Raw genomic sequence first — 13215 nt, 5'->3', positions numbered from 1 at the left:
TTGTCCCTCGGGAATAGAATAGGTAGGGGGAGCACTACCTTTCATTACCCCATTTGTATCTTCTAAAAGAGGCTCGATTATTTCTTCCAAAGTGCTAACCCCATTTGCAACTGGTGACTGTGGGCCTACTACTCCCTCAAGAGGCATGGACGACACGTTGCCGATGTCCTAGGTGACACTAGCATGGACAAAGATGCCAACGTTGAACGACCCTATCTATGCCGGTGTTGAAATGCCCTTTACCGACTCACTTGAGGCCTTTGAACCCGTAGGATCTACCCCCCTCCCTCTCTTGTCCTTTTTTGACCCACGACCGAAACCCACTACTAGGTCCAGCCCCTTATCTAGCTTAAACATTAAATCTCTCACATACTCCATAACTCCCGTCAACTGAGGTTTGACATCCCACAAGACCCCCTCAACTTCTCCCAATGTCACCTGACGGCCTTTGTCTCCAACAAACGCCTTACCCTTTCCTTCTACCACGGAGTTGATCTCAACTGGACTACCCACCTGTGACCTCAACACTGTAGCGTATGAAACACTTTTGATTGAGGAACACATTCCCACTGTCTTTCCATCAACAAACTCCCCATTGTTGTTTGCATGCTTCAAAATAGTGGTTTTGTACCTAGTAATGCTTCGAATGGATTGAAAAAGCCTTTCCATCCAATGCCATTAGCGCCTTCCAGAATCAGCAACAACCATTTCCTCCTACCATTTTGGAAGTCTGAGAGTTGCAGAAAGCTACCCCTTGTGTTAGCCTGATGTTGAATAATGAGAACTCCATTACCCATTCTTAGCTCTCTGAAGAATCCTTCATGACATTTAAGTTCTAAACAATCCTCTATCCCCTTCGCCGTCCATGAAATTCTCGTCCCACCTAGACACATGAACTTGCCAACCTTTTGCTACGTTCATAGATACGAAATCTATTTCCTCCCTCTTTCGAAAAAAGGAAAGTTTTTTATTCCACCTTTAACCACCTCTCACCTTCAACCTCAGATGAATCCCTATCGCATGTCGTCATCATCAAATCCCAAATCCCAAATCGCCACTGAACTTTATACAGATTCTACTCCAACTCCTTCCTTAAAGGTAGCACCATCATCCGAGGACCCATGAGTTTGGTTAGAAGGGTTTAGCCCTAGGACTTACGAATAACTAGCAGATCCACAGGAGAGGAAGTCCCTTAATTCAAACGTAACCGCGTGTTCCAAACCACATAAAGCAAAAGTGGACCAAGAAGGATTAACTACGATTTTCGGTGGATCTGGGAGTCTGGGTGACTGTCGAAGCTTTCTGTGGCTACCGATAGGTGTTACGACCTCTCTTATAGTGGTTGACGGTGGATTGCGACTTCCTATGTGATCGAGAAGAGAAGAGTAGAATAGATCTTGCTGTCGGATGAAGCCCAATAGACTTGCCAAAGGCCGGCGACTCTTTTTGTGGACTGCAAGGCTAACGGCACACTCTGACAGTCGACTGAGAGAGGCCCTTTCAAACTTTCTGGCCGCCGGAGGGAGGACTGTTGCCGAACGGCCTCAATAGAGTCGCCGAGGCTTGTCGGCCTTGTCTGCGATGTCACTCGCCGGCTAGTGTGGAGGGGAGATGGCGGGCTTCTCTCTATCTTACTCAGTTCTAGTTTAAAAAAATTATGCGATTGTATTTGTCAAAAGGTGGAAGGACCACCCTAATCAAGAGCACACTGTCCAATTTACAGGTTCACTTCACATCTTTTTTCCCAATCCCGGCTAGTGGGACATCCGAATAGAGAAACTCCAGTGTGATTTTCTTTGGAGTGAAGTTCCACCTGGGCAAATGGGATAAGCTTTGCTCTCCAATTTCTACTATTGGGTTGGGAATTATAAACTTGAGGGTAACTTATCAAAAAAATTTATAAACTTGAGGGTATTCAACCAGGCTCTTCTTGGGAAATGGCTGTGGCAATATAACAGAGGGAAGCTTCATGGAAGTTGGTGATTGATCTTAAGTACAGGTGCATGTCTGCCGGGGCCCCCCGGGGGCCGGGGGGGGGGGGGGTAGGCCTGTGCATTTCCGAGATTTCCGACTCCGCTCCGAATTCCGCTCCGAATTCGACTCCGACGGAGTCGGAGTTCTTGGAATTCGGAGTCGGAGTCCGGAGGCCTTGTTGACTCCGAATTCCGACTCCGAACTCCGACTATTTATACCTTATATATTATATATTGTATTATCAATATTACGTAGTCAAGTAGCTCAATGGTTGAGGCTCGGTTTTGTTTCTCCGGATCCTGTGTTCGAATCCCCTCATGCACCATTACACATTTTGCAACTATTTTTTTAGGAAAACCTTAAACGACGCCGTTTTTAATAGGATATATAAACATCTCTAACCGGCTAACCCTACAGTTCTGCTCCTCTCTTCCCAGTTCCCCCTCCAGCGCCTCCCCCTCCAGCTCCTCGACCCATTTCCGAACAGGTGGAAGGATCTTGGCCTCGCTGTTGCTCGCCAAGACGATCCCCAAGACAACGGGAATGAGGGCGAGGTAGACCTCGCCGGACTCCTTCTTGCACGGGATGAGAAAGGCGATCGCCGGACTCCTTATGCCGATCACCTGGTTAAACGACACGGGGAGGTAGCGGAGGGAGGTGCTGGAGTGGATGTGCTGGAGTGGATGTGCCGATCGCCTTGCTTTTCGATTTGTACGCTTTTTGGCTTCTGAAGGAAGGGATTGGGAACGCGTTTCTTTGGTATTGGACCCAGCTCGTGATCGTGAAACCCACCGGTTAAATGACTCGAGATCCACGGCCACCGGCGAACCGTGAAATCGGATGTGGGCATTCCGACTCTGTCGAACTCCGACATCTCAACTCCGATTCCAATCGGAGTCGGAATCGGAGGTGGTTTTGACATCCGACTCAAGTTGGAGTCGGAGGTCGGATGTGGGCATTCCGACTCCGTCGGAGTCGGAGCCCACCCCTGGGGGGGGGGGGCGGGACTACTAGGGAGGTACAAGGGGTGTATGGAGTGGGAGTTTGGAAGCACATATGAAGAGGTTGGGGGTTGTTTGCTTGAGACATTAGGATTGTGATGGGTGATGGATCTAGAATAAAATTTTGACATGATCTATGGTGTGGAGATCGAGCTCTTAAGGATACATTTCCTACAATTTTCAGGATCGTGTGTGAACAAGAAGCATTAGTTGTTGATCTCATGGAGATGTCTGGTGGCTCAATCCAATGGAATGTAAATTTTATGAGGGCAGATCATGATTGGGAAGTTGACAGGTTTGCTGATTTTTTCAGAACCTTGTATGCCATGAGATTGAGCACTCGAGGAACTGATAAATTGTGGTGGACACCAACTAGAAAAGGTGCTTTCTCTTCCCGCTTCTTTTATAGAACCCTCACCAATCCACAACATAATAGCTTTCCATTGAGAAGTATTTGGAGAAACAAGATGCCTCTTAAGGCGAACTTTTTCGTTTGGATAGCTTCACTGGGCAAGATTTTGACTATGGATAATCTACGAAAACGTCGGGTGATTGTTGTGGACTAGTGTTGTATGTGCAAAAAGAATGGTGAGACTGTGGATTATCTTCTGCTTCATTGTGAGGTTACTAGATCACTGTGGAATGATGTATTTAGAAGATTGGAGTTAGCCTGGGTTATGTCTGCTATGGTGGTTGAGCTTGTGGCTAGTTGGAAGAATTTGGACGGAATACCACAAATCTTACCTGTGTGGAAGATGATTCCTATATGTATTCTTTGGTGCCTATGTATGGAACGAAATCATCGGACTTTTGAAGATAAGAAGCAAACATTGAAGGAGATTAGATTGTTCTTTGTTAAAACTTTGATCCTATGGGTGAGTGTTGTAGATTGTAATGGCCTAAATTTTCATGATTTTGTTGTTTCTATATCTTTCTCTTAGCTAGGTGTAAACTCTTGTATACTCCCGTTGTGTACTTGGGCTATGCCTATTCTTATTAATGCAAATATCTTTTACTTATCAAAAAAAATATTTAACAGATAGAGGATTACATGAATAAAGGGTGGGGGACACCCGACAAATACCGCTTTACAATTAGTACAACACAAAAGGAGAATAAAAAGTGGGCACTACAAACAAATAAATGTTCCCGACCCTTCCCCACCAAGGGGAGCTGCACTAAGTGGCAGTTTTTGTACAATCCGACAAGCGAATTGTAGAGGCCATGGTGGTTGGTGTGGCTGCACTTCGTTGTTTCGGAATGGCTCTTGGGGAGATCCACTTTCACATCTTCATGATTTTGTGGCGAAAGATGACAGCTCTTATATTAAAAGGCCAGGTTGAAAACCAAACTCCATTGCATTATTTGTAGTTGCAATACTCCACATTCTCCCGAAGGAATAAGTGTGGTTCTTGCACCTGGGGCTGAAGTGAAAAAGTGTGGGGCTCTAGGGTTGTGGCAGAAAGAGACCATCAAGTGATTACGGGAGTGATGGTGATCATCGAATGGGAGCGGTTTAAATTTTTGACTTTCCTTTTTGGATATAAGGGTATCCCAGCTTTTAGGTTTAGGAAAATCAAGATAGAGTTGAATAATGGCTGATTACAGATTAGGCAAACTCGGGAGGCATCAGAATCTGCACCAGCGCTGCAACTCACACACCGGTCACATTGCGGCCTTGATGGTCAGATCTGGAATATTTGAGGGTGGGGAATCTTGTGGGCCGGCGAATGTGGCAGATTGGGCTCTGAGGAAGGGAGGTGTATGGGCCCCACATGCCACTTTGGGCTGTGCATGAGCAACACACACCCATCGTTTTGGCACACCCTTGTACGATGCGGGCATCTTGGTTTTGGCCAGAAAGCTGCAGATCAGTCTTTTTCGGCCTTGGAGGAAAAGGGACAACAAAAGCAACTAGAAAGCTGGAAAAACACTATGGACAGAGTAGAGAGATAGGAAAAGGGGAGGAGGGGGGAGCGGGGAGGAGGGAGCCAAAACTTCCCCCTCCTCTTCAGCAGAAAAGCTGGCAAAGAAAGTGGTTGAAAATGGGTCTCGGGGTTTTAGAGGAAGAGGGGTCTCGGGCTGGTCTTCACAACACAATCGTTCTGAGCTTGATTAATTTTGTGTTCCTATAAAGCTTGGTTTAACTTGTATAAGACCATATAAACTTGAATAATTCGTATTTATTATTTTTATAATATAAATTTGAAATTTAGGATGAGAATATCTTATGTATTTAAAAAAGATAAGATAAAATCATATTCCTATGTGATGCATGTCGTTTGGATCAATACTAATATCATCATTGATATATGCATTTAAAAATTATTTTAAGATATTTATTAAAAGCCAAAGCTTGTCACAATTTGTAGATGAAGTTATAGAATATAATATAAATAATCTATATTGTCAAAATTAACTAGCTTGTGAACAAGGTCGAACACATTTGAAAACTAAAAGAGGGTTAGGGCCAATCCACTTTACTGAGGGTTGCCTTTGTATAGTTGTCAACTCCAAATTAGCGGTTTAACCAAAGTCCGTACATTGCTGATACATGTGAGCAACATCATTTAGCCTGAGTTCATTCGTGGTGAGTTTCTCTTGTGCACCCAAGACTTTTGAGTACTTGGTATTGTGTCAAAGTATTGTTTTCAAAGTGCATGGATGCAAGAAACATTACCTATGTTGTAGTACACGTTGTAGATGTTCCTCCACTTTAGCAGTGCCAGGATAAATTAGAGGGAACTGATATTGATCGATAAGTAGAGGAACCAATGTTGTAACATTCGCACGAGCTAAAAGTGGGCTCAGTTTCTTTGGGCACATCTTCAACTAGGTGACGATGGTCCTTTGACCTTAAAAAATATCCCTACATATTTAGCCCACAAAACGTCTATTTTCCCATTCAGATTAGCAGTCATGGAAGCATTGAATGAAGATTCAGATGGGACTTAACTAGATGTAAAAGGAAATTAATTCGAACCTAGCAGCCATAATAATTGCCCAAACCACAACAGAAGTAGATAGTAGCGACAGCCAACAATGGGAACCTCCAGCTAGTATACCAGCCAGTGAGAACTCAAGAACCCACCTTCAACTGGATGGAACAAAAGGAAAACGAAAAAGCTTGCCAATAGAAACGAAGTTAAGGAGACATAGAACTACCAATAATAATCAGCAAGATTCAGATATTAACTAAGGGTTGAATTTTACGTGGAAACCAATAGATCAAACTAAACCCAGCTGGACCTTCAAACACATGTATGTACTGCTAAACCATGAAGAATGGGAGAGAAGTAAACTGAATCAGAGCAAAATCAAAACATTGTATCATTCAGTGAACAATTTGTTGGCATTGGCGATGAGACTTCTAATCTCGCTTAAAATAGCTGAGTTTACCGTGAGTGAACAATGTGTCAGTGCTAAAGCATATTTGCATATTCCTTTTTCCCTTCAATTTTTTAATAACCTTAATTGAGTACTTTTCCTTGCCTCTATGTTGTACAGTTTTTTGGGCTCTTTCCTACGGCATCTTTGTTGGGGTTGGAGGCAGCTGGTCAACACTATTGTGAAGATGATTGGAGTAAGCTGAGAATTCAGCATCGTTATATTGATGACTTGGATTTGTCAAGATACTGCTTCTCTTCAGCGTATATGATGGCACTATTGCATGACAGCCTTGGAATCCCTATGACTGAAAAGAGGTATCATTTCTTTTGGATGCAGACCAAATTGTTTTCACTTTTCTAGTGGCAAACTGAATTCATCCAGATGTTACTGATGGAAAAAAAGACTAGCATTCATACAGATGTCAATAACTAATACCTAATGCATAGGGTGGTATAAACTGATATGCCTAATACATTCATCTGTACTTTAAAAGTTAATCAAGTTGAATCAACTTGCAAGTACCCAGACTGTTCTTGGTATCATATTAAACTAGTTTAATTCTTCAGAATGAAAAAGTATTTGCTCACATTTCTCGTACATTGTACACCTTCTGAGTATTAGTGTTGAATAGGGATTTTCACTGGTCCTGCAAATTTGTAATGAAGATAGATAGCCAAGTTCTTTGTTGCTAGCTTGAAACTTTATTCAAATATGGTATAGATGTGTTCTGATGCTACAATTGTGGTTGGACTGTTGGAGCTTCTAGTTGGGGCCTAATTTTAGAAATGGTATTGGATTTGGTATAGAAGAGGCAAGTAGTTTTTTCCCCGCTATCAGAAATAAAAATCAGTGATATTGTGGTTAAAATAACTTTTCGTAGGGTTGGATTTGCAAATCACACTGGAAGCATTCCCCTCGACTGGACGCTTGGAGCTTTCATCAGCGAAACAATGTCAGAGCCACTCCAGTTGGAACCTGGTAGCCTGGGCCAGATTGTTGGAAATGAATCAGTCACATACTTCTCCTTGTTTGCATTTCTATTAATAGCTGTACTTGCCACATTCTTTGTACTTCGATGGCGGAAACCACAATTAAAGACTATCTATGATCTAGAGAAAGGGCGCTATATTGTCACTCGTGTCCCTAGGTAACTATCCACCCAACTTTTTTCTACTCTTTGTTCATTTGGAAGGAATCTCTGTAAATTCATTAGAAAATTTATGAGAGCACCATAGCACCAATGAGTTTTATTGCTTGAAAAGACCACAATGTCCACAATATACAGGGATAACTGCAAGGCACTCACTCCCTTATGATTTTGTAATGATAGTAATGCATTATTGCCGAAATTCAAGTGATTTGCTCTTTAGTTTGGGCAAGGATGTCACGTATGATTATATACACTGGTTGATGATATTTGCCAAGTTCCTCACGGTGATGCTGAAATTCTGTATTTCTTTGTAACAATAGCCTATTCTGATGTTGGGTAGTCGAGTTTAGGGAAGGCAAGAGAATGTTAGCACTTTTGGCTTTTTGAGTCGAGCTCGAAGGTTAGCTATTATAATCATATTTGTTGCTGTAGTGAAAGACTTCCGGTCATGTTAATCCCTTGGTTAGGTTTTGCGTTTCAATTTTCAATGGAAAATGATAGTTGGCGTAACACTTCCACAGGACCACAGCCATTTGACTGAGTTGATTAAATTTCTTTCGTTTTTTTTTTTCTTTTTGTTTATTTATTTATTTTTTTCAATTTTCTTCAAGCTTTTGCGTTTGTTTAGTTAAAAATGATTTTATAAATTAATTTTCATTTAAAAGAATTCCAAAACAATGCAAAATATAGAAATGAAATTAAAAAAAAAAAAAAAAAAATCTACTAATTGGATCAAACGGTTTTTCGAAATGTTGTTCTAAGCAGCAGCACCCATTTTCAATTGCGAACCACGTCTCATGACATTCATGGTCCGCCTTTGTTGTTTATATGCTTGGGTGTTTTAGTATGGGGAAGTTAGAAAAATTCTATTCATCATTCTTATGTTACACAATATTAAAATTTTTGTATTTTTCTTTTATCTTTAACCTTGACTAAATGTGTGGTGTATGAATGATGAGTAGAAAACTTTTTTTAGTTTAGCAAGGATAAAAAATAAATAAATAAATTATGTGTACTGTGGTGTGCAAAACTGATGAGTATAAGAACTCAAGAAAGTTATTGCAGTGCTTTGTGGGTTGGAGCCACCCACGAGGGTTGGCTCCTTTTTTCTTGCTCATTTTAACACTTCTTTCGAACGGTTAAGGATGGCACGTGCAATGCACATGTACAGTGTCCTAAAATCTAATTAGTGATGAAACTATTTGATACTGCAAAACTTACTGACACCTTTTTGTAGACATTTCCTTTTCCTTTCCATGTTAGCAACCTACAGATTTTGTACAGAAGGCAACCCAGGCAAACGTTCCCCATCGGCCATGCCTTCAACTATTGGTTCAAAAGGGTCAGCAGCCAGTCCCATACCCAGTAGAGACCTCTTGTCCATCAACGCAACCTATCGGCGTTGCCTCATCCCTTGCATTTGTTGATGAAAGTAGGGTCCAAGAGTGAGTCCAAGTCTAGGGCGCCTAACTATAACTTCTGCTAGCTAGTTGACCTCTAAAATGGCAGGTGGTTGATGGGTTTCCCTCCTACCTCTGAGGTTAGTATGGGTGGAAGGAGACGGGGAGTGTACCACCGAAGCGCTTCCCCTGCCTTGTCAGTTCCCAACCTTCACCATATATAAAGATGAACTTGCAGTCCCAATTCTTGATATGAGAGAACCAATGCTCCAAGTGAACGACCTGATAAACAGTGTGGGATTGAAAATTGCACTGCTTCCCACAATGATTCTGCACAACGTGTAAACAAGTTGGAGTCCGCCACCTTGGCGGGTTCAAGTGCCTTATTCCACACAAAGCATCAAGTCAACATATCCTCCATGCACTGGGCAATAACTTTGCCAAAGCTGAACACAAGGTAGTCCAGAATTTTTTAGACTGGACGGCAGAAAGAACCTCAGCCCAATCGAGAGCATTCCGATATAAAGACCAACACGACTAACAATTCCCTCAAAACTGACTATACCGCCGAGGCCAACATCCGAGATGCTGTACTATTCTCTCGTGGAGTTCAACTCCACTTGAGTAATCATTGTTGTGCATCGATTTCCCAATTTGGGCCATATGATCATGACGTAGTTTTCTTGGAACTAAAAATAATACCAGCCTATAAAAGCAATTGGGGTGGTGGTCAAGATGAATTATTATTATTTTTCAGCCTTAAGCCAAAGATTAAGGCTCGGGTGTTACAAAATTATTACGAAAGTAAATCATTATATATAATTAACATGTTGTAATCTCATCAAATAAAATGCCAAATAGAAGACTATTATAAAATGTCTTTCCAACTGCATGGATTCTTATTGATCACAACAATTTTATTGGTTTTTCTCCATCGGTTTTATTGTACTGAATATTTTAACTAGGCATATATATATATAACATGCCGGCTGACATGATAACATAGCTTGACATACAAAGATCGATAGTGGTGGAGATAAAGTCCATGTATGCAATGAATCAAGAGTGGGTGCGCAGCAGCTCGAGGGCCTCACCAGTTGCCATTCTTTTCGTCTGTCTGAGTTTCCTATAATCTTCATAAGCAATCGGGGCGTAAAGACGCGGGTGTTCAGTGTCCACAAGTTCAGGCGGGGCTTCCATTTCTCCCTCATTCGGTCCTAAGATAGATGAGGCAATTGAAAATCGGATACTTGATTCTTTGCATTCTACTCGATGCTTCACGTTACGAAACCTTCCATTACTCCATAGCTTCAACGTACGTACATGTCAATCGTGAACAATCATGCATGATGATATTTTTCAGATTAAAATTATATATATCGAATAAGCTGGCGCAATAAATGAATGAAATGGGGTTCTTAATTACCTTAGCAACGTCCCCAAGATTGACAAGGAAGGTGCCTGGCCATGGGCGGATTGGTACAAATTCACCAAAGTTGTCCATGGCTTCAAGACCACCAACATTTTCATCATCTTGAACTATGGTTAGAAACCCACAATCTGAGTGTATCAGTACACCTGAAGAGCCTACGGTTTCAGGAGTGAAGTGGTATTTGTTCATCCTAAGCTGGCAAGGCCAATCCTTGAACAAGTCGGCGACCAACCCCATGCATTTGGCCAACTTTTTCCCCAAATCAAGGGCCAGCTCGTGTATTGCTTTAGCATACGTCTCTAGTATCTCCTTGCCAATACAAGAAAGATAAGGCGCGCAATTGGTAAGTGTGCGTGCACTGTATCATATGCACTGTGTTTGTTTGTTTTTTTTATACAGGGGTGGGGGTTCTTTGTTTTCCATACGCCATATATCATCTGGTCCAAACGACCTTAGCATCATTCATGTGCATGTATGATATAGCAGAAACAAACCTTTGGTGAGGAGAGGCATCCAGCTGAGAAAAAAAGGCACCCAAGTCTTGAGGGGATCCCAAATCATGGAGGCCCAAGGACTCATAATTAGGATTGGCAACATTTGGTGCCAAGTAGCCGCTGCCCGTAATCAAATCGATGTTGTGCCTTTTGGTTTCTGTGGGAAGGTCAAACAATTCGCTCACCACCTTCTTCATTTGTGTCATGAGACCCACAGGGATATTGTGGTTGACGACCCTAAAACAACCCCATTCCTCGGCTGCTTCTCTGAGTTTCCGATAATGATCTACATATTCTTGATCAAATTCTTGCATGTCAATAATCGGTACTACATGCTTCGAGTTGTCGCCCTCCGTCATGTTTGCTCGCTTGTCCTCTTCCCTTCTTCAAATAAACATCCACGAATACAAATGAACGACAATCATGAGTACGTACTCAAATGGGGTGAGGATTAATTTATTCTATCCAATTCAACTAAATTAATGGAGTATTATGGTCATTACTTCATTTATCAGTCTAATCACTTTTACAAATGAAATGACATGCAAAATATAGTAATTTTTTAGATCAGATGGATACTATTCATTTTGAAATAGTCATCATGACGACGACCCTTCGGCCTTAAAAGATGCCAATATAGATTTGGAACAAAAAATGGCCATTTTCTCATTCAATTTAGCTGATTTCGTATGTAGTAGGGTTGAATGATTAATTAGTTGCCTTAATTAGATTTAAAAAGTGACTAATTAGGAATAAAAAGCCATAACAATTGCCCCAAGCACAATTAAAGCATGAAGTGGACATCATGTCCAACCAAAGAGAAGAACATGATCCAACCAATAGACAGCAAGCTTCAAATATCTACTAACTAAGGTCGAGTTTTACCCAAACTAAAGTAGTGCACATGACATGATCAAACCCCGAAACGTTATCCAAAAATCAAATAAAAACTAAACCCAGAGGGAGCTGCTTCAACGCATTTATGTATGTATGTACGTTCTGCTAAACCATGCATGCAGGATATGAGATAGTAATTTAAACAGACTCAGAGAAATAAAGACAAAACCTGCAACCTGAAACAGCTCAGGCAACAGAAATGAACTTCTTGGCCGAGAAGTGTAGCTTCAAACTGGGAACAATGTGTCATTGTGCAAAGCATATTTGTAGACTTGTTTTTCTTTGTTTTTTACGCGTAATTCATTGATTAGTTCGTCGACTTCTTTGCACGATCTAGATTGAGCCAGTTGGTCAAGATTATTGGCGAATGCATGCTGCCTACAATTAAGTTATGAGTTTTGCTAAGTACAATTAAAGTTACGTATTAATTTACGTATTAATACTGATTTTTTAATATTTAAAATTTAAATTAGTATTGTTTTAAATAAAATTTATTTTTTGACCAATCATATTAGATTTGTGCACATATTAGTATGTAGTTATACTTGTAATTAGATTTTTCCTTAAGTTACCACATGAAATTGAATAATTGGGCAGTTTATGCCAACCATTTACGTTCAGCCAGCCGCCCAAAATAATCAAAGAGAGAGCTATCTCTTGGATTATTTTATATTAATAGGCCGATCGACATGTGCCATTGAACATAAATTACATTCAGCTTATAATTAAAACGTTATAAATTGTACAATTGTGGTTTCCCCAACATTAATCGCTCTATTAATACGAGGAATACATTCCAAGCTTGAAAAAGTAAATTTGATTAGACACCTTAATTTTGATAATAAGTTGATATCAATTGTGGTCTACGATTTATGGAACTACAATTTCACTTTTGATTACATAAAAAACATCACTTTATGTGCCTCTCTCTTAGTAGGAAATGGTAGGAAGTATTTATTTATTTTTTGTACTAATTATAAGAAAAATGAATATTTATGACGAAGTATATATAATGAGAATGACTATCTACGATTAAAATATATTTATTTTGATAAAAAAATAATCATTCTTACGAGAAATACCTGGAGAAATGCTATATATTATATTTTCATATTATTAAGTAAGATGTGACACATTTATTATTATTATTAATAAAGAAGAATATAATAAATAATTATTTAATAATAATAAATATGTCACACTATATTTAATAAGATAAAAATAAGATAATAATATAATGTATAAAATTTTGTTTTAAAAATTAATGTTTGTCAAACCTCTACGCCAACTCCCTCCCAATTATAAGGAAAAAGTCTTTTAATTTGTTGTTTGGGGTTGACCGTTCGAGTTGACCGATGGGTAAAAATTTTTATTTTTATTTTATTTAATAATTAAGAAAGTGATTTTAAATGTATTGGTGTATTTTTTTTTAATTTAATAATTAAAAAAGTGATTAAAAAAATGTGAAAAAAAAAAA

The 13215-nt window shown here is 40.1% G+C and overlaps 2 protein-coding genes across 2 annotated transcripts in view; one reads left to right on the top strand and one right to left on the bottom strand.

The window, feature by feature from the left end:
- The window catches only part of LOC122291899 (probable apyrase 6), a 33908-nt gene extending 26194 nt beyond the window's left edge, over positions 1-7714 (top strand). The window contains exons 7-8 of the mRNA XM_043099937.1: positions 6483-6679; positions 7246-7714. Of these exons, the coding sequence (XP_042955871.1) occupies positions 6483-6679; positions 7246-7516 (468 nt within the window). The 3' untranslated portion in view covers positions 7517-7714. The remainder of the gene's footprint in view (positions 1-6482; positions 6680-7245) is intronic.
- A 1983-nt stretch (positions 7715-9697) lies between these two features.
- LOC122292866 (2-oxoglutarate-dependent dioxygenase DAO-like) lies at positions 9698-11232 on the bottom strand. The gene is made up of 3 exons (XM_043101408.1): positions 10841-11232; positions 10342-10656; positions 9698-10223 (listed from the first exon to the last, which is right to left on the bottom strand). The coding sequence occupies exons 1-3, from the start codon at positions 11198-11200 to the stop codon at positions 9975-9977; spliced, it is 924 nt and encodes a 307-aa protein (XP_042957342.1). The 5' UTR covers positions 11201-11232; the 3' UTR covers positions 9698-9974.
- Positions 11233-13215: the final 1983 nt, after the last annotated feature.

Source organism: Carya illinoinensis, chromosome 13, assembly GCF_018687715.1.
Source record: "Carya illinoinensis cultivar Pawnee chromosome 13, C.illinoinensisPawnee_v1, whole genome shotgun sequence".
In the NCBI taxonomy this organism is placed as follows: domain Eukaryota; kingdom Viridiplantae; phylum Streptophyta; class Magnoliopsida; order Fagales; family Juglandaceae; genus Carya; species Carya illinoinensis.
This window is presented reverse-complemented; position numbering and strand designations above follow the sequence as displayed.